The following is a 27,922-nucleotide window of genomic DNA, read 5'->3' as shown; positions in this document are numbered from 1 at the left end:
ATCTGTTCTTGATTATGGTGATATTATTAATCAAAGTGCAGCTGCTACTGTACTACTCTTAAACCTTTGGATGCCATCTCCCATAGTGCCCTTCATTTTGTTACAGGCCACAGTTTCGATACTCATCACTGTATCCTGTCTGAAAAGTTTGGCTGGACTTCACTATAGACACGTAGATCTCTACATTACTCCCGTCTTGGAGGGCCAGTACGAGGCACTCTTTCCTCTAGTCTAAAAAAAAAAAATATCCCAAAGCCCCAGGGCAGAGATCCTCCCCTCCTGCTGCAGCACAGAGAGAGATCCTCCTCCTCTAGTCTACTCACACACTCCTTCTCCCACTTGTGCTTGGTGTCCTGGACCATGCCCTGCATGCGTAGCTCCATACGTCTCTTCTCCGTCTGCTCTCTCTGCAGACGCTGCTCTCTGCTCTCCAGCTCCTGCTCCAACGTACGCTTGTCATCCTCATAGATGTTGGTGGTCTTCTGCAGGATCTCAATCTGACGGAGAGAGAGAGACAGAGAAAGACAGAGAGGAGCGCGAGAGAGAGCGCGAGAGAGAGAGCGCGAGAGAGAGAGAGAGAGAGAGGTTAAGTGACAGTACATGGACCTACAGACCAGGAAATACCTGACTGGTACACCAGGGCTGACCCCATTTAGTCGACTGGTCGATTGTTTGGTCGACAAAGATTTTAACTGCATTGTGTGAATTGTTTGAGTGTGTCTATCAATTCTCCATTACATATAATCACCAGCAGCACATTTTCTGTTAACTATCATTTACCATGTTTATTTGGTTATGGTCATTTCTGTTAATGCATTCAATATTATTATTATTATTATTATTATTCCAGCCTTACACGGAACCCAAACCGGCTGCACCATCGTGCATAAATGTATTTTGTCCCCCCCACACCAAACGGGATCACGACATGCAGGTTAAAATATCAAAACAAACTCTGAACCAATGACATTAATTTGGGGACAGGTCGAAAAGCATTAAACATTTATGGCAATTTAGCTAGTTAGCTTGCACTTGCTAGCTAATTTGTCCTATTTAGCTAGCTTGCTGTTGCTAGCTAATTTGTCCTGGGATATAAACATTGAGTTGTTATTTTACCTGAAATGCACAAGGTCCTCTATTCCGACAATTAATCCACACATAAAAACGGCCAACCGAATCATTTCTAGTCATCCCTCTTCCTTCCAGGCTTTTTCATCTTTGAACTTATATGGTGATCGGCATCTACACTTTCATAGTATTACCACGACGACCGACAAAACAGTTGGTCTTTCAATCACCCACGTGGGTATAACCAATGAGGAGATGGCACGTGGGTACCTGCTTCTATAAACCAATGAGGAGATGGGAGAGGCAGGACTTGCAGCGTGATCTGCATCAGAAATAGAACTTCTATTTTAACCCTTGGCAACGCAGACGCTCGTTGGCGCGCGAGCAGTGTGGGTGCAATAATCGAATAACAGATTCCTAAATGTATTTTGCGATGCTAGCGCACGCGACGTGTCCAGTCAGCATGTTACTGTTCTCATTGTCAGAGTGGACATGTTGTTTGCAGAGCGCAAAACCTAAGCTACACTTGTGAGAAACAAGTTTGTTTATTTCATTCCATTTACAAGTTGTCAATTTAGTCATGGTCTTTGGAGAGCTCTTGTCAATGTTGAGTAAGGATGTGCACCCGATTAGGCACAGAAGCTAGCCTACAGGCTACCCGATTAGGCACAGAAGCTAGCCTACAGGCTACCCGATTAGGCACAGAAGCTAGCCTACAGGCTACCCGATTAGGCACAGAAGCTAGCCTACAGGCTACCTGAACTGCGTGTAAATGTGGGCATATCAATGTGCCCATTTGGGGATCTGATAGTACTTCTGATTGGCTTAACGCACCACCACCATCTCAAAGTAATGTTTTCTTCACCTCAAAACAGCAAGTAAACAAAGTCTGTTCACATCTACTGAAAACGACAATAGTTCTTCAATGTATTAGACAAATTTTTCCATCCCTCTTCCTTTCAATAACCACTCAATGTGAAAGGGAAACCATGTCATGCTCTGATCCAGGGGAACTTCATGAAATGGGCCTTCCTACCTCATTCCACCTCGTGAAATGGGCCTGCCTGCCACCTACCTCATTCCACCTCGTGAAATGGGCCTGCCTACCTCATCCCATCTCATGAAATGGGCCTTCCTACCTCATTCCACCTCGTGAAATGGGCCTGCTACCTACCTCATCCCATCTCGTGAAATGGGCCTGCCACCTACCTCATCCCATCTCATGAAATGGGCCTGCCTGCCACCTACCTCATTCCACCTCGTGAAATGGGCCTGCCTACCTCATCCCATCTCATGAAATGGGCCCGCCTACCTCGTGGAATGGACCCGCCTACCTCGTGAAATGGACCCGCCTACCTCAATCCACCTCGTGAAATGGGCCTGCCTGCCACCTACCTCATTCCACCTCGTGAAATGGGCCCGCCTACCTCATTCCACCTCATGAAATGGGCCTGCCTACCTCATTACATCTTTGTCCTTGCACAAATAGCCTTTCAGCTGTGTGTCCCGAGCTGCAGTGGTGGGGGAAACTCAGTCTATCATGGCAAAAAGTGCCCCAGCCTCTGCCTGTCACCTACCTGACTGGTACACTCAATATGGCCGCCTGTCACCTACCTGACTGGTACACTCAATATGGCCGCCTGTCACCTACCTGACTGGTACACTCAATATGGCCGCCTGTCACCTACCTGACTGGTACACTCAATATGGCCGCCTGTCACCTACCTGACTGGTACACTCAATATGGCCGTCTGTCACCTACCTGACTGGTACACTCAATATGGCCGTCTGTCACCTACCTGACTTGAGCTTGTTCTTTGTCATACCTTGTAGTGAATGGTGAAGTCTGCGGTATATTAGAAACTATTTCATTGTGTTTACCTTGTAGTGAATGGTGAAGTCTGCAGTATATTAGAAACTATTTCATTGTGTTTACCTTGTAGTGAATGGTGAAGTCTGCAGTATATTAGGTACTATTTCATTGTGTTTACCTTGTACTCCAGCATCTTGGACTTCTTCTCCAGACGGTCTATCTCAGTCTTCTGGCTATGGAGGGCCTTGTCCTTCTCCCCCAGTTGACCTCTCTGGTCCTGGATGAAGTTCTCCTTGGAGACCAGGCTACTGTCCAGCTCCTGGAGCATGGACTTCAACATGTCGGCTGGATGGGGAAAGAGAAGGGGAGGAAAGAGAAGGGGAGGAAAGAGAAGGAATACAAATTAAGACGTGATCAAAAAGCCCTGTCGTACTCCTGGGTCACCATCCTACCAGCCCTGTTGTACTCCTGGGTCACCATCTTACCAGCCCTGTTGTACTCCTGGGTCACCATCTTACCAGCCCTGTCGTACTCCCGGGTCACCATCTTACCAGCCCTGTCGTACTCCCGGGTCACCATCCTACCAGCCCTGTCGTACTCCCGGGTCACCATCTTACCAGCCCTGTCGTACTCCTGGGTCACCATCTTACCAGCCCTGTTGTACTCCTGGGTCACCATCTTACCAGCCCTGTTGTACTCCTGGGTCATCATCTGCCTGATCTTGTGTCTCTTCTCCAGCACCTCTATGAGGCGGGGCAGAGTGACGTCATCATGGGGGTCAGTGATCTCGCTGGCAGGCAGAGAGGGAAGGTTCTGGAGCAGCTGGTGCATCACTGACTGGGTGGATTCTAGACCCAGAGGGGAAAACCGGCCACAAAACCAGAACACAGTTCATAACTAAAAAACCCATTGGATAAGACCGTGGCGCCAGCGCCCCATCAGTTACCCCACGATCAGATGACATACTCCTACTAGAAACAAAAATGTAGTGTCTTCAGAAAGTATTCACACCTGGACTTTGTTGGAGTCGACATTTTGAACATTGAGATATTAAAGACATGATAGATCAGATGCATAGTATTTGTGCTATGCATACATGCATAGCACAACAACACTCTTGGCATTCTCTCAACCAGTTTCATGAGGTAGTCACCTGGAATGTATTTCAATCAACAGGTGTGCGGAATTTATTTCCTTAACGGTTAGTAAAAGAGTCTGGGTCTCTGTAGAAAGACGGATAGCTGTGGAATGCGTTGGGTGGACAAGAGCAGAGCAATGTGTTGATACAGGGGAGACGGATGGACATCTGTGGATTAGGTGAAGGAGGGGTTGAGGTTAGGAGGTGAGGACAGATTCTCTTGAGAGTAATAAAGGTTTGGTATCCTGTTACCCTCTTTATTCTCTTCCTGTGAAACCATAAGATGTAGCCATTGGAGAGAAGGAGGAGGGTCTTAAGTGAGATATATATATATATATATATATATATCTATCTCCGAGTGGGACAAATGTTGGGTTGTCTGAATACAGCTGTACAGAACCTTTAGGAAGAATTAAACTTGGTTAAAGCTTCTCTAGTGTCCGTGAGTTATTTACTCTGGAAAAATAAGAACCTAACAACTTCTTACACATTGTTGTTACAGCCTGATTTTAAAACAGTCACTGGCCTACACACACACACACAGAATACTCCATAATGTCAAAGAGGAATCATGTTTTCCCCCAATAATTATGTCTTGAGTCAATAAGTATTCAACCCCTTTTGTTATGGCGAGCCTAAAGTTCAGGAGTAAACATGTACTTAACAACTCACACAAGTGTCATGGACTCACTCTGTGTCCAATAATAGTGTTGAACATGATTTCTGAATGACTACCTCATCTCTGTACCCCACACATACAGATAATTGTACGGTCCCTCGAGAAGAAGGAACACTTGGGGATTTTACCATGAAACCAATGGTGACTTTAAAACAGTTACAGAGTTGAATGGCTGTGATAGAGAACTGAGGATGGATCAACAACATTGTAGATACTCCACAATACGAACATAAATAACAGAGTGAAAAGAAGGAAGCCTGAACGTAATACAAATATTCTAAAACATGCATCCTGTTTGCAACAAGGTACTAAACTAAAACTGCAAAACATGTGGCAAAGCAATTCACTTTATGTCCTGAATACATAGTGTTATGTTTGGGGCAAATCCAACACAACACATTACTGAGTACCACTCTCCATATTTTCAAGCATAGTGGTGGCTGCATCATGTTATGGGTATGCTTGTAATAATTAAGGACTGGGGAGTTTTTCAGGATAAAAAATAAACGGTATCAAGCTAAGCACAGGCAAAATCCTAGAGGAAAACCTGGTTCAGTCTGCTTTCCACCAGACACTGGGAGATGAATTCACCTTTCAGGAGGACAATAACCTAAAACACAAGGCCACATCTACACTGGAGATGCTTACCAAGAAGACATTGAATGTTCCTGAGTGGCCGAGTTGAGACTTGAAAATGGTTATCTAGCAATGATCAACAACCAATTTAACAGAGTTGCAATAATTTTGAAAAGAATAAAAATGGACAAATGTGGTACAATCCAGGTGTGCAAAGCTCTTTGAGCCTTACCCAGAAAGACACAAATCGCTGCCAAAGGTGATTCTAACATGTGTTGACTCAGAGGTGTGAATACTTATGTAAATTAGATATCTGTATTTTATTTTCAATACATTTGTAAACATTTCGAAAACATGTTGTTTTCACTTTGTCATTATGGGGTAGTGTGTGTGTAGACAGGTGAGAAAAACAATTAAATCCATGTTGAATTCAGGCTGTAACAAAACGTGGAATAAGGGGTATGAATACTTTCTGAAGACGCTGTATACCGTCACTGTACCGTGAGTGACTTTGAATAAAAGCATCAGGCAAGCGGCATGATCTATATTATTACTCAAAGTGCAGCAGCCACCCTCTCTACCTGCGTCGACAGGACCTCCTCGTTCCTCCAGACGTCGCGACAGCTCGTCTTTGAAGGCTTGGTTTTTCTGCCGGCGCCCAGCAGCGAAGCCACAGATGGGCCTGTCCACGGGCCTGGCTACCTCTACTTCCTGGGTCATCTCAGCAAAACGCATCACCAGCTGCAGAAACAAACGGGGTATCAGACAGATCACACATGGACCGGTGTGGCTCAGTAAGTAAAAGCATGGAGCTCACAAAGCCAAGATTGTGGGTTCAATCAAAAGCAGTCATTTTGTCGCCATAGAAGAATGTAAGGCACAAAGACGCATACATTCCTAAAAACAGAACCTAAACAGCGGGAGAATTATTCCATGTAGGGGATAATGGACTCACCATGGTTTCTTCATAGTCGTCGGCTTTAGGATTGACACATACAACCATCCGTACTTTACCCTCCCCGTCAAAGTAGTTCTTGAACAAGTGAGTCACCTTGGAGTCCCGGTATGGAACCATCTGTGTGTGGAGGAGAGAAACCTTTACATTAGGCCTGTTCACAGTGCCTTGTTCTCAGCCCCAGGCTAGACTGGCCTCTGGGCTGGACTAGCATGTGTTCACACCAGCCGTTGTTAACCCCGGGCTAAACTTTAGTCCTAAGGATTCACACAGACCAACAACAGGAGACCAACATTCTCTCCGACATGCGACCAATGTTTTTATAAGCAATACAACATGCTTCTTCTAGCCTAGCATTTGATTTTCAATAGTTATGGTTTGTATAAACCTTGCTGTACGCCTGACCTCGGAAAACAATGTTTAACTTTTGAAATTGAATCTGGCCTGCACAGAGAAAGCTGTGAAATTGAAGCTGGCCTGCACAGAGAAAGCTGTGAAATTGAAGCTGGCCTGCACAGAGAAAGCTGTGAAATTGAAGCTGGCCTGCACAGAGAAAGCTGTGAAATTGAAGCTGGCCTGCACAGAGAAAGCTGTGAAATTGAAGCTGGCCTGCACAGAGAAAGCTGTGAAATTGAAGCTGGCCTGCACAGAGAAAGCTGTGAAATTGAAGCTGGCCTGCACAGAGAAAGCTGTGAAATTGAATCTGGCCTGCACAGAGAAAGCTGTGAAATTGAAGCTGGCCTGCACAGAGAACGCTGTGAAATTGAATCTGGCCTGCACAGAGAACGCTGTGAAATTGAAGCTGGCCTGCACAGAGAAAGCTGTGAAATTGAAGCTGGCCTGCACAGAGAAAGCTGTGAAATTGACGCTGGCCTGCACAGAGAAAGCTGTGTTCGTTTCCTGATCCAGGGGAAATCATACCACAACATTATCATGGATATATCAAAGTAAATAAAAAGCCATGAAACTAGACAAATGGAGAGTTTGCTCATAAAGATCCTATTAAATTACTAGCCTAATTTCTAATTCTGTTCATTTGCTGCCCTTCCAACTGTAGACTTTTGTAGCTTCAGACATTAGCCAGCCTGCATAGCAACCATTTTTGTTAGGCCCAAAACCTGCACAGCAACCATATGATGACCCTATGATGCAGCATGGCCTGTCTACTCTGCCAAATACAGACCCTATGATACAGCATGGCCTGTCTACTCTGCCAAATACAGACCCTATGATACAGCATGGCCTGTCTACTCTGCCAAATACAGACCCTATGATACAGCATGGCCTGTCTACTCTGCCAAATGATGAACCCTATGATACAGCATGGCCTGTCTACTCTGCCAAATACAGACCCTATGATACAGCATGGCCTGTCTACTCTGCCAAATACAGACCCTATGATACAGCATGGCCTGTCTACTCTGCCAAATACAGACCCTATGATACAGCATGGCCTGTCTACTCTGCCAAATACAGACCCTATGATACAGCATGGCCTGTCTACTCTGCCAAATGATGAACCTATGATACAGCATGGCCCGTCTACTCTGCCAAATACAGACCCTATGATACAGCATGGCCTGTCTACTCTGCCAAATACAGACCCTATGATACAGCATGGCCTGTCTACTCTGCCAAATACAGACCCTATGATACAGCATGGCCTGTCTACTCTGCCAAATACAGACCCTATGATACAGCATGGCCTGTCTACTCTGCCAAATACAGACCCTATGATACAGCATGGCCTGTCTACTCTGCCAAATACAGACCCTATGATACAGCATGGCCTGTCTACTCTGCCAAATACAGACCCTATGATACAGCATGGCCTGTCTACTCTGCCAAATACAGACCCTATGATACAGCATGGCCTGTCTACTCTGCCAAATACAGACCCTATGATACAGCATGGCCTGTCTACTCTGCCAAATACAGACCCTATGATACAGCATGGCCTGTCTACTCTGCCAAATACAGACCCTATGATACAGCATGGCCTGTCTACTCTGCCAAATACAGACCCTATGATGCAGCATGGCCCGTCTACTCTGCCAAATACAGACCCTATGATACAGCATGGCCTGTCTACTCTGCCAAATACAGACCCTATGATACAGCATGGCCTGTCTACTCTGCCAAATACAGACCCTATGATACAGCATGGCCTGTCTACTCTGCCAAATACAGACCCTATGATGCAGCATGGCCTGTCTACTCTGCCAAATACAGACCCTATGATACAGCATGGCCTGTCTACTCTGCCAAATACAGACCCTATGATACAGCATGGCCTGTCTACTCTGCCAAATGATGAACCCTATGATACAGGATGGCCTGTCTACTCTGCCAAATGATGAACCCTATGATACAGCATGGCCTGTCTACTCCGCCAAATACAGAGCAGTACAGTATACTGCCAGATAAAGATAATGTGGTGTAGTAAAGATAAATATCCCCAAAGGTACATAGTTTGTTCCACTGCCTACAGCATCATATACAGAACACAAGGGTAGTATGGAGTACATAAATGGTCCAGAATGTATTACATGCAATCCGAACCTTGTTTGTGCCACACATTTGATTCTCCCGAAGCACTTCGATACACGTCCTCAAAGTCATGAGCGACTGGTTGATGTTACCTGAAAATATACAGAAATATACATTTCAACTTACAAGTAGAAAAGGCATATTTCCTGAAGATAAATGTCAGCTTTCTTCAGCTGTCCAAGTAAAAACCGATGTTTCCTGGTAGTGGATAAGATTTATACTCAGGGTTCCCCAAAGACAGCCCTTTGTTTAATAATAACATTTAACCTCAGGGTTCCCCCCAAAGACTGCCCTTTGTTTAATAATAACATTTAACCTCAGGGTTCCCCCCAAAGACTGCCCTTTGTTTAATAATAACATTTAACCTCAGGGTTCTCCCCAAAGACTGCCCTTTGTTTAATAATAACATTTAACCTCAGGGTTCCCCAAAGACTGCCCTTTGTTTAATAATAACATTTAACCTCAGGGTTCCCCAAAGACTGCCCTTTGTTTAATAATAACATTTAACCTCAGGGTTCTCCCCAAAGACTGCCCTTTGTTTAATAATAACATTTAACCTCAGGGTTCCCCAAAGACTGCCCTTTGTTTAATAATAACATTTAACCTCAGGGTTCCCCAAAGACTGCCCTTTGTTTAATAATAACATTTAACCTCAGGGTTCCCCAAAGACTGCCCTTTGTTTAATAATAACATTTAACCTCAGGGTTCTCCCCAAAGACTGCCCTTTGTTTAATAATAACATTTAACCTCAGGGTTCCCCAAAGACTGCCCTTTGTTTAATAATAACATTTAACCTCAGGGTTCCCCAAAGACTGCCCTTTGTTTAATAATAACATTTAACCTCAGGGTTCTCCCCAAAGACTGCCCTTTGTTTAATAATAACATTTAACCTCAGGGTTCTCCCCAAAGACTGCCCTTTGTTTAATAATAACATTTAACCTCAGGGTTCCCCAAAGACTGCCCTTTGTTTAATAATAACATTTAACCTCAGGGTTCCCCAAAGACTGCCCTTTGTTTAATAATAACATTTAACCTCAGGGTTCCCCAAAGACTGCCCTTTGTTTAATAATAACATTTAACCTCAGGGTTCTCCCCAAAGACTGCCCTTTGTTTAATAATAACATTTAACCTCAGGGTTCCCCAAAGACTGCCCTTTGTTTAATAATAACATTTAACCTCAGGGTTCCCCAAAGACTGCCCTTTGTTTAATAATAACATTTAACCTCAGGGTTCTCCCCAAAGACTGCCCTTTGTTTAATAATAACATTTAACCTCAGGGTTCTCCCCAAAGACTGCCCTTTGTTTAATAATAACATTTAACCTCAGGGTTCCCCAAAGACTGCCCTTTGTTTAATAATAACATTTAACCTCAGGGTTCCCCAAAGACTGCCCTTTGTTTAATAATAACATTTAACCTCAGGGTTCCCCAAAGACTGCCCTTTGTTTAATAATAACATTTATACTCAGGGTTCCCCAAAGACTGCCCTTTGTTTAATACCATTACCTAGATGGCAGTTTCAGGTGTTCAAAAGGCCCTCCCTCCCACCGTACTCAGAAGCCCCACCTTGTTAAAACATCCTGGGAAGAACCCTGACATTGTTGAATGGGAAGTGACTAGAACCCACCTGCTTCTCTGAGGCGGTTGCCCTCGGCCCGAGTCCTGCTTGTGCGCTCACTCCCCGCCAAGTCAACCAGGCACAGCTGGCTGACGCTCACCTGGTTCTTATCCTGAGCACACAAAGTAAAAACATTTATACATATTTACTCTTCAACTAGACAAAGTTATTTTTACCCCCCCTATAGTCCATGTCCACACCCCCACAGAAAACAAAATGATCTTAATAATACAACCCCCATATAAAGTCATCTGTTTAGGCTAGAGATATGTCGATGCCAGTCTTTCACATCTGCGGTGGAAGGTGGCAAAGCTACAACAGTGTTTGGCAGACCAGGAGACATCCCGAAAAATCGCTCTTCTCACGGAAACGTGACGCGACTCGTTACCACCCATCTGCCAACTTCCAGATAGGATCATTTAGCTATGTAGGATCATCTTTTAAAAAATAAAATCCATAGGTTAGCTTAGCACGCATGCATGGGAAATACAAAAACATTCTGCAGATGAGTGATCGAGTCAGAGGAAATAATTCTTACCCTCTTCCCTTGGCTGTGCATGTTTCTAACAGAAAAGAGCACCAGTGTCCCACACAAGTTATGAATGCTCACCTCTAACGCTGGAAAGAGCCCTTTGGGACCTACTTCCCAATCCGTTTGGCTCAGTTGACATGCCAGTGAGTGAAATCCAACAGCTGATCGAGCTGTCATGTGACCGAATGCTGCAGACAACACATTCCCGGGTCACTACGGAGGGGTTTTGGGTCCTGACTCAAAGGGAACACCCCTGCCGTCTTCCCTCTGAGCATTAGTGCTGCGTTCAAAACAAGAGGGGAACCCAGACCTGGGAAATCTTAGACTTCCAACTCCATTAAACTCATGGTACACGACGCCAGCTCATATCTGTGTGAAGCTGGATTCAGTGCTCTCGTCTGAATTAAAACCAAATATCCATCCAGGCTGGCACTGTCGACCACGCCCCCTGACTTTGAGAAGCTCTGACGCGACATGCATCAAGCCACACCCATCTCATTAGTGGTGGTGAGGATAAGATACATAATGTAAGACTAGTTTGAAATTGACTATCATCATAGCCACACATTAAACAGTATCTGATGGTGAGTTGAGAAGACAATCAGAAATACTGTTCATGTTTTTCAATTGGCTGCTGTAGCCTCCAAATAAAAAAGTCAACATTGACTGCTGCTAACAATTTTTTTCACATGGTTGGGGTCACAGAATTTCCCCGATATCAAAATGGGGTCACAGAATTTCCCCCGATATCAAAATGGGGTCATGGGACAAAAAAAAGTTTGTGAATGCCTGATGTAAACATTATTAAAAAGTGACCAGTGTCCAATGACTATGTACATAGCACAGTTTCCATTAGCCGGTAATAGCTGGCTTTTGGATGTTATTTACTTTTGCCGATAAATAAAATTGGCGACGGCCAATTGTTCGGGTCCAAGGGGGAGAAAAAATCCCATTGCGAAATAATGAATTTTAGCCTCTTCATTGATTGAAATGCCAGCGGATGTAGAGCTGAAAACCGCCGCCGCCACGGCTCAAAACCACCGCCGCCACGGCTCAAAACAGCCGTTTCTTGCTGCTGGAGTGAAACATGCTTTCATATTGTGCAACAATTCTAAAGGCAATCGTGTGTAAATAAAAAAAAACAATGGCAACGATAAAAAAAATAGCTAGAAATTCTCTCGTAGCCTACTGCTTTATGCACATTGCTGCATTTATAATGTGAAGAAATAATAAGTTCATCAACATTTTATGCTAAACGATCTGATCTGTTGCTTGAGCCAGAATGCTTTTAACGTTTTGGGATCTACCGCTCCACAACGGTCCGAGAGTCAGTTTGGAATAGGCCATTTCTTTCTTGCAAGGAACGACGAGCTGACCAATAATAAAAACAGGTCAACTTTTGTACTATGGGGGATAGTAGATTGACATAGGTTAGTGATTTAGCTGTTCATTACTCGTCTAGTTGGCTGAGGAAAAGTAAATTAGGACAGGTATTTTAAACAAAGGCGACGAGTGGGTTTCAAGTTTGGGGAAGCAAATGTTCACCATAAAAATTCCCCTTTATAATAAAAGTGTCCATGCATCCACGCATTTTCAGAATTATGCAAGTTAGCCTACTATTCCTAATGTGATTATTAGGTTGGTGTCATAATTTAGGCTGATAATATAATTCAATCACTGGTTTGCAGAACATTTCATCTATTTTCTTTGCACAGGAACATGTTGACCTTTTATAAAACACGTTTCATGCGATTCTACATGGCTGGAAACATTAGCAGAGTATTTTTTAATAGAACAAATGACAGGCTAGTCTACTCTGCTGACACTGACAACGTTGTCTGATCTATATAAAAAAAATATATATATAAAAATTATTTTTTTAAATAAAATATATTAAAAAAAAAAATTAAATCGCCCTACAAAAAGTGGAGATAAATACAATACAAAATACATCTAACCTGGAGGAGGAAATGAATGTCCAAAAACAAAACAAAAAGTGGAACTAGCCCAATGATAATGACAGTGAATATTGCACACTCACAGGGGATATGGCCCATGTTCTCCTCTGGTGCCAATAAGATACAATACTTTTTCGCTCAATTAAGTGGAGAATTTGTATAACAAAAAAGTTTTTCCCGCGATTGTATTTTCCAAACATTGCGATACGCCTGGCTTGGTCGGTTTGCTTTTCACTGACAGTCGCAACTCAACAATCAATAGGCTGATTTAGTATTCGCCCCGGGCTCTGCCCTAATTGGAGGGGTCCTTAAAACAATCCATCGGTTTTAAAATTTGACAAGCTACTGATCCTCTGTGGCCAAATCATGCTTTCAGGTGTCGAAGCCTATTTTAAATGAACAACAGCGCTTGTAAACTAAACAATGTTAAACTAAACAATGTAAATAGCCAAGAGATTAGCAGCTATGAAACAAAACCGCAGAAATACTTTGAAAACAGCTACTGCGGCATTATACAATAAAAATGGCAACTCACTCATACTTGAGTATTTTTGTTTGCGAATGTAATGCCCTGTAGAGCCCTACAAACTCACCACCTAGCAACGCCATTGGTGAAATAGACATTCTTACACGCCAATACCGAACAAGCTCCCTCACGACGCCAGGACAGCGGAGTCAATCACCACCTTCCGGAGACACCTGAAACCCCACCTCTTTAAGGAATACCTGGGATAGGATAAAGTAATCCTTCTAACCCCCCCCCTTAAAAGATTTAGATGCACTATTGTAAAGTGGTTGTTCCACTGGATATCATAAGGTGAATGCACCAATTTGTAAGTCGCTCTGGATAAGAGCGTCTGCTAAATGACGTAAATGTAAATTGGCAGGTGTTCATTTTATGCCTGGTACAGGGTTGAGTACAGGGTGGTAGTTGGCTAGTAACACTGACTAAAGTTCAGGGCTGGCTAGTAACACTGACTAAAGTTCAGGGCTGGCTAGTAACACTGACTAAAGTTCAGGGCTGGCTAGTAACACTGACTAAAGTTCAGGGCTGGCTAGTAACACTGACTAAAGTTCAGGGCTGGCTAGTTACACTGACTAAAGTTCAGGGCTGGCTAGTTACACTGACTAAAGTTCAGGGCTGGCTAGTTACACTGACTAAAGTTCAGGGCTGGCTAGTTACACTGACTAAAGTTCAGGGCTGGCTAGTAACACTGACTAAAGTTCAGGGCTGGCTAGTTACACTGACTAAAGTTCAGGGCTGGCTAGTTACACTGACTAAAGTTCAGGGCTGGGTACTGGGCAGGGGCTGGCTAGTGGTGACTATATAACAGTCTGATGGCCGTGGATCCCTCTGCTGTGTCCTGAAGTCCACGATCAACTCCTTCGTTTTGTTTGACGTTGAGGGAGACATTATATTTCCTGCCACCACTCCACCAGGGCCTTCACCCCCTCTCCTCCCACAACATCCTCTATCCACTTCCTGATGAACCCAGTCACAGTGGGAACAACATCCTCTATCCACTTCCTGATGAACCCAGTCACAGTAGGAACAACATCCTCTATTCACTTCCTGATGAACCCAGTCACAGTAGGAACAACATCCTCTATCCACTTCCTGATGAACCCAGTCACAGTGGGAACAACATCCTCTATCCACTTCCTGATGAACCCAGTCACAGTGGGAACAACATCCTCTATCCACTTCCTGATGAACCCAGTCACAGTGGGAACAACATCCTCTATTCACTTCCTGATGAACCCAGTCACAGTGGGAACAACATCCTCTATCCACTTCCTGATGAACCCAGTCACAGTGGGAACAACATCCTCTATCCACTTCCTGATGAACCCAGTCACAGTGGGAACAACATCCTCTATCCACTTCCTGATGAACCCAGTCACAGTAGGAACAACATCCTCTATTCACTTCCTGATGAACCCAGTCACAGTGGGAACAACATCCTCTATCCACTTCCTGATGAACCCAGTCACAGTGGGAACAACATCCTCTATCCACTTCCTGATGAACCCAGTCACAGTGGGAACAACATCCTCTATCCACTTCCTGATGAACCCAGTCACAGTGGGAACAACATCCTCTATCCACTTCCTGATGAACCCAGTCACAGTAGGAACAACATCCTCTATCCACTTCCTGATGAACCCGTCACTGTAACATTGTATACGTCAATGTTATTCTCAGGAGGTGACCCGGAACATTTCCCAGTCCACGTGATCAAAACAATCTTGAAACATGGATTCCGATTGGTCAGACCAACACAGTCGTTAAGGAGTGGGATTCTTGTCTGATTCCATTGACGAGAAAGAGATGAGATAAAAGGGCCATATATATATATATATATATATGATATTACCTGTAAGATGTTGTCCCCATCTGCATCTAGAGGGGCCTGGGCCAGTTTGATGATGAAGACACTGTGGGAGCGACTAGACTCTCTGTTGAGCTGAGTGTTGGCGATACGCCTCTTCTTCTGTCCTGTAACATAACCAGACACAGTCAACCTACCATCTATACAACGTCACACTGTGGGAGAGACTGGACCCTCTGTTGAGCTGAGTGTTGGCGATACGCCTCTTCTTCCAACTTATAAACAAGGAAACGGGAGATGAAGTTCGACCAAAATCACCCAACCAACCTCAATTACCTACTCAAGAACATGATAGGGCCCATGTCAAACACAGAATGGATGGGTTGTGATAGTATACAAATGTTACTTGGTCTCTGGGTGGCTAGGATGAGTAAAGCACTTTAAGAAAACAGTATTGCTGTAAAAAAGGGCTTTAACCTCTCTAGGGATAGGGGGCGGTATTTTCACGTCTGGATGAAAAGCATACCCAAAGTAAACTGCCTGCTACTCAGGCCCAGAAGCTAGGATATGCATATTATTAGTAGATTTGGATAGAAAACACTGAAGTTTAAAACTGTTTGAATGATGTCTGTGTATAACAGAACTTATTTGGCAGGAAACTCCGAGGACAAACCAACCAGGATTTTCTTTTTTTGAGGTCACTCTCTTTTCAATGGGTTTTCTATGGGGATCTAGATTTCTAAGGCACTTGCTTGCAGTTCCTATCGCTTCCACTGGATGTCAACAGTCTTTAGAAATTGGTTGATGTTTTTCCTTTGTGTAATGAAGAAGTAAGGCAGTTCAGAACGAGGGTCGAGGGAAGTGTACTGTTTGATAGAGGCGCGTGATCTGAAAGCACTCTCCATTTTGTTTTCCTCCGATATTGAACGCAGTTTATCCAGTCTTAAATGTTATCGATTATTTACGTTAAAAAATACCTAAAGTTGTATTAGGAAAGTTGTTTGAAATGTTTGGACAAAGATTACAGGTAAATTTGATATTTTGTCGTCATGTGTGAGTTGGAACCGGTGTTTTTCTGAATCAAACGCGCCAAATAAATAGACATTTTGGAGATATAACGACGGAATTAAATCGAACAAAAGGACCATTTTGTGATGTTTATGGGACATATTGGAGTGCCAACAAAAGAAGCTCTTCAAAGGTAAGGCATGAATTATATCGTTATTTCTGAGTTTTATGTCGCGCCTGGCGGGATGAAATATGATGGTCTGTGTTTGTTTGATGGGGTGCTGTCCTCAGATAATCGCATGGTTTGCTTTCGCCGTAAAGCCTTTTTGAAATCTGACACAGCGGCTGGATTAACAAGAAGTTGATCTTTAATCCCATGAACAACACGTGTATCTTTCATCGATGTTGATGAGTATTTCTGTCATTTGGCTCTGCAATTTCACCGGATGTTATTTGAGACAATGCATTACTGAACATAATTTAAAACTGAGGTTTTTGGACATAAAGAGGGACTTTATTGAACAAAACAAACATTTATTGTGTAACATGGAGTCCTGGGAGTGCCACCAGATGAAGATCAAAGGTTAGTGATTAATTTAAATCGCTATTTCTGACTTTTGTGAGCCCTCTCCTTGGCTGGAAAATGTCTATGGTTTTTTGTGGCTAGGCGCTGTCCTAACATAATCGCACAGTGTGCTTTCGCTGTAAAGCCTTTTTGAAATCAGACACTGTGGTTGGATTAACAAGAAGTTTATCTTTAAAATGGTGTATAATACTTGTATGTTGGAGGAATTTTCATTATGAGATTTGTTTGAATTTGGCGCCCTGCAATTTCACTGGCTGTTGTCGAGGTGGGACGCTAGCATCCCACAAATCCCAGAGAGGTTAATGGCTGCATATACAGACAGACCAATCCCTCCCCCCCCCAATAATTGTGCAAAATGGTCAGAATCGGGCTGCGCCCTTGAATAAAATGTAATTGATTACATGTTTAGTGAAGGTTTGAGACGATCTTACCTCTCCAGAACACCTCAAAGGCCTCTTCTGTAGACTTAACTTCTACCTCGGTGCACCCGGCCACGTACATGTTGTGGTTCTGGTCTTCTCTTAGGAGCTTAGACTGGGGCGGTCTACAGAGACAGACAGAGAGTGTCAACTGACTGATATTGCTGAGCTAGCCTGGTCCCAGATCTGTTTGTGTCATCTGGCCAACAACTATGGTCATTCGTAACAGAACAAACAGATCTGGGACCAGACTAATGCAGTGTATTATGACAGCCACAGAAAGCATTAGGACAGGCAAGACTAAAGCAACATAGAAAGACAAGCAACATACCCAAACAAAGCAACAGAGCATTCAACATGATTAAATGAAGCAGTTCTACTACTACTACTACTACTACTACAAAGCACAAGGAGCACAACAGACAATTCCATACAACTAAATGAACACTTCCAGGTTGCAACATTCAAGCTTCTGTATTAGGGTATATATTAGACATGTAGCTAAATGAGAATGCTCTATATATGTGACATACATGAACTCTTGGTTGGGCTGCCTCTGAGGAGTACCTCCACCATTCCACCTAACAAAGTAAGGAACACAGGAACATTTTCATCTGACTGCAATAACTACTCTAGTTGGAAACTATACCTTACAGTAGCCAGTAGGACCGGGAAATAGCTCCTACTCTGATAGGAAACTATACCTTACAGTAGCCAGTAGGACCAGGAAATAGCTACTACTCTAGTAGGAAACTATACCTTACAGTAAGTAGCTAGTGGGACCGGGAGACAGCTCCTCCTCTACTAGGACCGGGAGACAGCTCCTCCTCTACTAGGACCGGGAGACAGCTCCTCCTCTACTAGGACCGGGAGACAGCTCCTCCTCTACTAGGACCGGGAGACAGCTCCTCCTCTAATATGAAACTATACCTTACAGTAGCCAGTAGGACCAGGAACTAGCTACTACTCTGATTTGAAGCAATATCATACAGTGCCTTCTGAAATTATTCATACCCCTTGACTTATTCCACATTGTTGTGCTACAGCCTGAATTCCAAGTGGATGAAATAATTGTTCTCTCTCTCACCTATCTACACACAATACCCCATAATGACAAAGTGAAAACAAGTTTTTAGTAATGTTTGCATTTTTCTTAAATAAATGAAATACAGAAATCTAATTTGCATAAGTATTCACACCCCTGAGTCAGTACTTCTTAGAAGCACCTTTGGCAGGAATTACAGCCCTGAGTCGTCCTGGGTATGTCTGTATCAGCCCTGAGTCGTCCTGGGTATGTCTGTATCAGCCCTGAGTCGTCCTGGGTATGTCTGTATCAGCTCTGAGTCGTCCTGGGTATGTCTGTATCAGCTCTGAGTCGTCCTGGGTATGTCTGTATCAGCTCTGAGTCGTCCTGGGTATGTCTGTATCAGCTCTGAGTCGTCCTGGGTATGTCTGTATCAGCTCTGAGTCGTCCTGGGTATGTCTGTATCAGCTCTGAGTCGTCCTGGGTATGTCTGTATCAGCTCTGAGTCGTCCTGGGTATGTCTGTATCAGCTCTGAGTCGTCCTGGGTATGTCTGTATCAGCTCTGAGTCGTCCTGGGTATGTCTGTACCAGCTCTGAGTCGTCCTGGGTATGTCTGTACCAGCTCTGAGTCGTCCTGGGTATGTCTGTACCAGCTCTGAGTCGTCCTGGGTATGTCTGTACCAGCTCTGAGTCGTCCTGGGTATGTCTGTACCAGCTCTGAGTCGTCCTGGGTATGTCTGTACCAGCTCTGAGTCGTCCTGGGTATGTCTGTACCAGCTCTGAGTCGTCCTGGGTATGTCTGTACCAGCTCTGAGTCGTCCTGGGTATGTCTGTACCAGCTCTGAGTCGTCCTGGGTATGTCTGTACCAGCTCTGAGTCGTCCTGGGTATGTCTGTACCAGCTCTGAGTCGTCCTGGGTATGTCTGTATCAGCTCTGAGTCGTCCTGGGTATGTCTGTATCAGCTTTGAGTCGTCCTGGGTATGTCTGTATCAGCTTTGAGTCGTCCTGGGTATGTCTGTATCAGCTTTGAGTCATCTTGGGTATGTCTGTATCAGCTTTGCACATCTGGATTTGGGGATTTCCTCCCATTCTTCCTTGTAGATTTTCTCAAGCTCTGTTAAGTTAGATGGGGGGGGAGGCGGTGAACAGCAATCTTCAAGTCTTTCCATAGATTTTCAATGGGATTCAAGTCTCTGCTTCCGCTGGGCCACTCAGACTTTCCAATTCTTGTTCTGAAGCCATTCCAGCATTGGTTTGGCTGTATGCTTGGGGTCATTGTCCTGTTGGTGCGTAAATCTTCGCCCCCAGTCTAAGGTCGTTTGCACTCTGAAGCAGGTTCTCGTTAAGGATTTGCCTGCATTTGGCTCCATTGATTGCTCCCTCTATCCTTACCAGTCTCCCAGTCCCTGGTGTTAGATGGGTGATGAGCTGTGCTTGGTTCTTCCAAACATAGCACTTTGCAATCAGGCAAAATAAATCAAATTTGTCTCATCAGATCACAATCTTGTACCTTATGATCTCAGGCTTCCTCTTTCTCATGCGTTTTTTGTAAAGTCCAGGCGTGCTGTCATGTGCCTTTTCCCCCCCAGGAGTGGCTTCTGTCTGGTCACTCTCCTTAAAAAGCCCAGATTGGTGAAGTACTGTAGAGACTTGACCTTCTGGCAGGCTCTCCCATCTCAGCCAAGGAACTAGTTCTGTCAGAATGGTCACGGTTCTTGGTGTTTAGGTTCTAAATGTTTTCCAGAGTAAATAACTCACGGACACTAGAGAAGCTTTAACCAAGTTTAAATTCTTCCCAAAGGTTCTGTACAGCTGTATTCAGACAGCAAAACATTTCTCACCATCACAGGTATATATATATATATATATATATATATATCCCACTTAAGACACACCTCCCTCGCTACAATCCTTACATCTTATGGTTCCACAGGAAGAGGATAGTAAAACCCTTATTACTCCCTTCATGGGATCTGACCTCAACCCCTCCTTCGCCTAATCCACAGATGTCCATCCGCTTCCCCTATAGAAATTCTGTGACCTCCTCCCGTCCACCCAACACATTCCAAAACCATCTGTCTTTCTACAGAGAACTATTACCTTCTGTCATAAAACCCTCTTTCACTTCTTTATATACACACACACACACACACACTGCTTCTGATCGATCATGTCTTTAGAATCTCAATGTTCAAAGTTTACCCCCGAATCCAACATTGATCACCTGCCTAACCAAGGTCCTTGCCCCGGTTGCTCAGTTTGGTCAGAAGGCCAGCACTAGGCAGTCTGGGTAGTTCAATTTTTTTTTCTATTTCTCAGTGAGGAAGAACACTGGTGCTCTTGAAAATGTTCAACACTGTAGAAATTGTATACAGTGGCCTTTCAGAAAGTATTCACACCCCCTTGACTTTTTCCACATTGTTGTTACAGCATGAATTTAAAATGGATTAAAAAAAATGGTCACTGGCCTACAACACAATAACCCCATAATGTCAAAGTGAAATTTGTACCAAAAAAGAATGGAAAGCCTAAATAAGTTCAGGAGTAAACATGAGCTTAACAAGTCACATAAGTTGCATGGACTCTGTGCGCAATAATAGTGTTTAACATGATTTCTGAATGACTACCTCATCTCTGTATCCAACAAATACAATTATCTGTAAGGTCCCTCAATTGAGCAGTGATTTAACCATAAAGACCAATGAGGTTTTCCAATGCCTTGCAAAGAAGGGCACCTATTGGTAGATAAAATAAAAAGCTGACATTGAATATCCCTTTGAGCATGGTGAAGTTATTAATTACACTTTGGATGGTGTATCATTACAAAAGATTCCTTCCTAACTCAGTTGCTGGAGAGGAAGGAAATCGCTCAGGCATTACACCATAAGGCCAATGGTGACTTTAAAAACAGAGTTTAATGGCTGTGATAGTTTTCTCCTGAGGATGGATCAACAACATTGTAGTTACTCCACAAAACTAACCTAAAAGGACAGAGTGAAAAGATGGAAGACTATACAGAACAAAAATATTCCAAGACATGCATCCTGTTTGCAATAAGGCACTAAAGTAATACTGCAAAAATGTGGCAAATTAATTATTTTTTTCTCCTGAATTAAAAGTCCAATACAACCCATTACTGACTACTCCTCTCCATATTTTCAAGCATAGTGGTGACTCCATCATGTTATGGGTATGCTTGTAATCGTTAAGGACTGGGGAGTTTCAGGATAAAAAATAAATATTTTTATCCTGAAAAACTTCACCATGCTCAAAGGGATATTCAGTGTCTGCTTTTTATTTTATCTACCAATGGGTGCCCTTCTTTGCGAGGCATTGGAAAACCTCCCTTTGTGGTTGAATCCGTTTAAAATTCACTGCTCAACTGAGGGACCTTACAGATAATTGTATGTGTGGTGGTACAGAGATGAGCTCAGCACAGGCAAAACCTGGTTCAGTCTGCTTTCCACCAGACACTGGGAAATTAATTCACCTTTCAGCAGGACAATAACCTAAAACACAAGGCCACATCTACACTGGAGTTGCTTACCAAGAAGACAGCGAATGTTCGAGTGGCCGAGTTAGATTTAAGTCAATACTACGCCAAGACCTGAAAATGGTTGTCTAGCAATGATCCACAACCAATTTATCAGAGCTTGAAGAATTTTGTAAAGAATAATTAGCAAATGTTGCACAATCCAGGTGTGGAAAGCTCTTAGATACTTAACCAGCAAGACCCACTGCTGTAATCACTGGTGCTTTTACAAAGTACTGAGTTGGGTTTGCGAATACTTACGTAAATGAGATTACTGTATTTAATTTTAAAATATATTTGATAAAAATGTCAAAATACATGTTTTCAATTTGTCATTATGAGGTATTGTGTGTAGATGGGTGAGAAAAAAAAAACAAATGTAATCCATTTTGAATTCAGGATGTAACAACAAAATGTGGAATAGGTCAAGGTGTGTGAGTAGCATCTTAAGGCTCTGTATATACAGTAGCTGGTAGGTCCAGAAATAACTGCCTTTCAACTCTGCTCAGAGATCGCTAGTATGAGCATCATACAGTGTACTCAGAAAGTTTCCAGACGCCTTTCAATTTTCCCCACATTGTTACTTTAAAAGACTTATTCTAAAATGGATTCAATAATCCCCCCCATCAATCTACACACAATACAACATTTTTTTTGCAAACGTATTAAATAAAAAACAGAAATACCTTATTTACATAAGTATTCAGACCCTTTGCTATGAGACTCGAAATTGAGCTCAGGTGCATCCTGTTTCTATTGATCATCTTTGAGATGTTTCCACAACTTGGAGTCCACCTGTGGTAAATTCAATTGATTGAACATGATTTGGAAAGGCTCACACCTGTTTATATAAGGCCCCTCAGTTGACAGGGCATGTCAGAGCAAAAACCAAAGCCATGAGATCGAAGGAATTGTCCGTAGAGTTCAGAGACAGGATTGTGTTGAGGCACAGATCTGGGGAAGGATACCAAAACAAGAAGCTGATGGTCTCTGACAGAGCTCCTCTGTGGAGATGGGAGAACCTTCCAGAAGGACAACCACCTCTGCAGCACTCCACCAATCAGGCCTTTATGGTAGAGTGGCCAGACGGAAGCCACTCCTCAGTAAAAAGGCACATGACAGCCCGCTTGGAGTTTGCCAAAAGGCACCTAAAGGACTCAGACCATGAGAAACAAGATTCTCTGGTCTGATGAAACCAATATTGAACTCTTTGGCCTGAATGCCAAGCGTCACGTCTGGAGGAAACCTGGCACCATCCCTACGGTGAAGCATGTTGGTGGCAGCATCATGCTGTGCGGCTGTTTTTCAGCGGCAGGGACTGGGAGACTAGTCAGGATCGAAGGAAAGATGAACAAAGCAAAGTACAGAGAGATCCTTGATGAAAACATGCTCCAGAGCTCAGGTCCTCAGACTGGGGCGAACGTTCACCTTCCAACAGGACAACAACCCTAAGCACACAGCCAAGACAATGCCGAAGTGGCTTCGGGACAAGTCTCTGAATGTCCTTGAGTGGCCCAGCCAGAGCCTGGACTTGAACCCGATCTAACATCTCTGGAGAGACCTGAAAATAGCTGTGCAGAGAAGAAATGGGAGAAACTCCCCAAATACAGGTGTGCCAAGCTTGTAGCGTCATACCCAAGAAAACTTGAGGCTGTAATCGTTTCCAAAGGTGCTTCAACAAAGTACTGAGTAAAGGGTCTGAATTACTGATGTAAATGTGATAGCTGTTTTTTTATTTAATAAATTAGCAAACATTTCTAAACTTGTTTTTGCTTTGTCATTATGGGGTATTGTGTGTAGATTGAGGATTTTTTTAAATCCATTTTAGAAGGCTGTAACATTAATGTGGAAAAGGTCAAGGTGTCTGAATACCTTCTGAATGCACTGTATTTTAGGAATTAGCCTCATCTAGGGTTATGCTGAGAAAAATTAAATTGCTGGGGTAGGATTTTAATCCATAATTTCACTAGTTATGCTTGCCATATCTACAGACTGACTGAAACATGAAAAATAATAAACGATATCCATTTCCATCTTTCTTACTTGGGTTTGATGGGGTCGTAGGGGGCTTCCTCCAGCAGATCATAGATATAGTTGTTGTATATCTCGATGTAGGACACAAACACACTGTAGCTACTGTCCTCGTCCACGCCGTCCGCCCTGCAGGCCTCCTCCGGGTTGATCATGTCTGCAAACTCTGGGTCCAGCCTCTGCCTGGAGAGCAGGGATTAGAACCAACATTTTTAATTTGAATCGTTCCGTTCTGAACAGAACCATAATTATTTTTTGTTCAACCGTTCCCGACCCACAAAATAAAAGTTCTGAACCGGATTGAACACACAAAAAGTACCAGTTGATATTGTCCCTTTCTGTTCCATTTTAAACCTCCGAAAGAATCCTTTTAAACCTCAGCTGAACATTAAATGACTTCACCAATCAGTGAAGATAGAGCAGCTTGCTGTGGCGCGTGCAAGCTATATTTGTTTACATGACATTTTGCAGGGGTGGGGAAAGAGAAAGTGAGGGTAGCGGAGGAGGCTTGAAGCACTGGGGGGGCACCTTGTTATGACATCATTATCTGAATTAAATCCACAGAATTAGACCTAAGAGGAGCGGCTTCTATGGAGGAACATTGAATGTCTGAACTTCCTAGAGTTTACTTCACGATGGACCAGAGCTAGCTAGCAGAGCGGCACCAGGATTAAAAAACACATCTTAACCTTTTTGTAGTTCATACATCCAACGTGAAACATGATCACGATAATATCCTTAAATAGCATTGAAGAAGTTATTCCATTCTTCTCTAATAAATTGTTTTCCACTCATTTCTGAACCAGGCTTGTAACGTCAGTACAGTAGGCCGCGCGCGCCCGAGGGGGGAGGGGCCACAGTAGGCACAGACACATTCAGTTTACCATACAGTATTACACAGTGGATATCTCTGGATCCATCCAGCCTCTTCCTGGAAACACCAGACGGACGCATTCAGTTTAACATACAGTATTACCAGCCACTGATATATTTAACCAGTCAAATCCACCAGCCACTGACATATTTAACCAGTCAAATCCACCAACCACTGATATATTTAACCAGTCAAATCCACCAACCACTGATATATTTAACCAGTCAAATCCACCAGCCACTGATATATTTAACCAGCCACTGACATATTTAACCAGTCAAATCCACCAACCACTGATATATTTAACCAGTCAAATCCACCAGCCACTGATATATTTAACCAGCCACTGACATATTTAACCAGTCAAATCCTACCAACCACTGATATATTTAACCAGTCAAATCCACCAGCCACTGATATATTTAACCAGTCAAATCCACCAACCACTGACATATTTAACCAGTCAAATCCACCAACCACTGATATATTTAACCAGTCAAATCCACCAACCACTGATATATTTAACCAGTCAAATCCACCAGCCACTGATATATTTAACCAGTCAAATCCACCAGCCACTGATATATTTAACCAGTCAAATCCACCAGCCACTGATATATTTAACCAGTCAAATCCACCAGCCACTGACATATTTAACCAGTCAAATCCACCAACCACTGATATATTTAACCAGTCAAATCCACCAACCACTGATATATTTAACCAGTCAAATCCACCAACCACTGATATATTTAACCAGTCAAATCCACCAACCACTGATATATTTAACCAGTCAAATCCACCAACCACTGATATATTTAACCAGTCAAATCCACCAACCACTGACATATTTAACCAGTCAAATCCACCAACCACTGACATATTTAACCAGTCAAATCCACCAACCACTGATATATTTAACCAGTCAAATCCACCAACCACTGATATATTTAACCAGTCAAATCCACCAACCACTGACATATTTAACCAGTCAAATCCACCAACCACTGATATATTTAACCAGTCAAATCCTACCAACCACTGATATATTTAACCAGTCAAATCCACCAACCACTGACATATTTAACCAGTCAAATCCACCAACCACTGATATATTTAACCAGTCAAATCCACCAACCACTGATATATTTAACCAGTCAAATCCACCAACCACTGATATATTTAACCAGTCAAATCCACCAACCACTGATATATTTAACCAGTCAAATCCACCAACCACTGATATATTTAACCAGTCAAATCCACCAACCACTGATATATTTAACCAGTCAAATCCACCAACCACTGATATATTTAACCAGTCAAATCCACCAGCCACTGATATATTTAACCAGTCAAATCCACCAACCACTGATATATTTAACCAGTCAAATCCACCAGCCACTGATATATTTAACCAGTCAAATCCACCAGCCACTGACATATTTAACCAGTCAAATCCACCAGCCGCTGACATATTTAACCAGTCAAATCCACCAACCACTGATATATTTAACCAGTCAAATCCACCAACCACTGATATATTTAACCAGTCAAATCCACCAACCACTGATATATTTAACCAGTCAAATCCACCAGCCACTGCAACATTTTTTTTTGCCATAATTTCATTTTTTTTTTAAATGACTATGCATTGTAGTGTTTCTAAAACAAAATGTATTAGTTAAGCAATAAGGCACGAAGAGCTGTGGTATATTGGACATTTACCACAAACCAGAGGAGCCTTACTGCTGTTATAAACTGGTTACCTACGCAATTAGAGCAGTGAAAATTAACGTTTTGGCATACCCGTGGTAGAGTCTGATATACCATGGCTGTCAGCCAATCAGCATTCACGGCTTGAATTACCCAGTTTATAATATGAAAATGGAATGCTTAATGTTGGGATCCCGAGTGGCGCAGCGGTCTAAGGCAATGCATCTCAGTGCAAGAGGCGTCACTACAGTCCCTTGGTTCGAATCCAGGCTGTATCACATCCGGCCATGATAGCGAGTACCATAGGACGGCGCACAATTGGCCCAGCGTCGTCCGGGTTTGGCCGTCATTGTGAATAAAGATCTGTTAAACTGACTTGCCTAGTTAAATAAACATTTTACACAAATGCTCACACTGTAGAGCCCTGCAAATTGACCAGCCAATTTTGCGTGGCTGGTGAAATAGACATTCTTACCTGCCAATACCTAAATCTACCCACATTTGGCAGGTGGTCATTTGAAGCCGTTAGTATTACATAGGGCTGGGAGTTGATCTCACCATACGACATTATCACCATACGACATTATCACCATACGACATTATCACCATACGACATTATCACAGTTGCACCCCTTCTGAAAAAACCTACACTCGATCCCTCCGATGTCAACAACTACAGACCAGTATCCCTTCTTTCTTTTCTCTCCAAAACTCTTGAACGTGCCGTCCTTGGCCAGCTCTCCTGCTATCTCTCTCAGAATGACCTTCTTGATCCTAATCAGTCAGGTTGCAAGACTGGGCATTCAACTGAGACTGCTCTTCTCTGTGTCACGGAGGCTCTCCGCACTGCTAAAGCTAACTCTCTCTCCTCTGCTCTCATCCTTCTAGACCTATCTGCTGCCTTTGATACCGTGAACCATCAGATCCTCCTCTCCACCCTCTCCGAGTTGGGCATCTCCGGCGCGGCCCACGCTTGGATTGCGTCCTACCTGACAGGTCGCTCCTACCAGGCGGCGTGGCGAGAATCTGTCTCCGCACCATGCGCTCTCACCACTGGTGTCCCCCAGGGCTCAGTTCTAGGCCCTCTCCTATTCTCGCTATACACCAAGTCACTTGGCTCTGTCATATCCTCACATGGTCTCTCCTATCATTGCTATGCAGACGACACACAATTAATCTTCTCCTTTCCCCCTTCTGATAACCAGGCGGCGAATCGCATCTCTGCATGTCTGTCAGACATATCAGTGTGGATGACGGATCACCAGCTCAAGCTGAACCTCGGCAAGACGGAGCTGCTCTTCCTCCCGGGGAAGGACTGCCCCTTCCATGATCTCGCCATCACGGTTGACAACTCCCTTGTGTCCTCCTCCCAGAGTGCTAAGAACCTTGGCGTGATCCTGGACAACACACTGTCGTTCTCCACTAACATCAAGGCGGTGATCCTGTAGGTTCATGCTCTACAACATTCGCAGAGTACGACCCTGCCTCACACAGGAAGCGGCGCAGGTCCTA

At 43.5% G+C, this 27,922-nt stretch overlaps 1 protein-coding gene and 1 long non-coding RNA gene across 5 annotated transcripts in view; one reads left to right on the top strand and one right to left on the bottom strand.

Annotated features, from left to right (window-relative positions):
* The window catches only part of LOC145858677 (uncharacterized), a 215,904-nt gene that overhangs the window by 169,823 nt on the left and 18,159 nt on the right, over positions 1-27,922 (top strand). The gene's annotated exons all lie outside the window — the stretch shown is intronic.
* kif23 (kinesin family member 23) overlaps positions 1-27,922 on the bottom strand; it is a 59,686-nt gene that overhangs the window by 25,699 nt on the left and 6,065 nt on the right. For 2 of the 4 annotated variants that reach the window (XM_082957481.1, XM_082957483.1), the window contains exons 7-17: positions 23,833-24,003; positions 17,765-17,812; positions 17,244-17,356; positions 15,264-15,385; positions 10,405-10,507; positions 8,792-8,871; positions 6,230-6,349; positions 5,856-6,015; positions 3,565-3,729; positions 3,060-3,226; positions 324-497 (exon numbers count right to left, since the gene is read on the bottom strand). In XM_082957481.1, the coding sequence (XP_082813607.1) occupies positions 324-497; positions 3,060-3,226; positions 3,565-3,729; positions 5,856-6,015; positions 6,230-6,349; positions 8,792-8,871; positions 10,405-10,507; positions 15,264-15,385; positions 17,244-17,356; positions 17,765-17,812; positions 23,833-24,003 (1,423 nt within the window). The remainder of the gene's footprint in view (positions 1-323; positions 498-3,059; positions 3,227-3,564; positions 3,730-5,855; positions 6,016-6,229; positions 6,350-8,791; positions 8,872-10,404; positions 10,508-15,263; positions 15,386-17,243; positions 17,357-17,764; positions 17,813-23,832; positions 24,004-27,922) is intronic. The other 2 variants (XM_082957482.1, XM_082957484.1) reach the window with 1 other exon arrangement.

This window comes from Salmo salar, chromosome 10 (genome assembly GCF_965601325.2).
Source record: "Salmo salar chromosome 10, fSalSal1, whole genome shotgun sequence".
Taxonomy (NCBI): domain Eukaryota; kingdom Metazoa; phylum Chordata; class Actinopteri; order Salmoniformes; family Salmonidae; genus Salmo; species Salmo salar.
The sequence above is the reverse complement of the archived record's forward strand: the minus strand, read 5'-3'. Positions and strand labels throughout refer to the sequence as shown.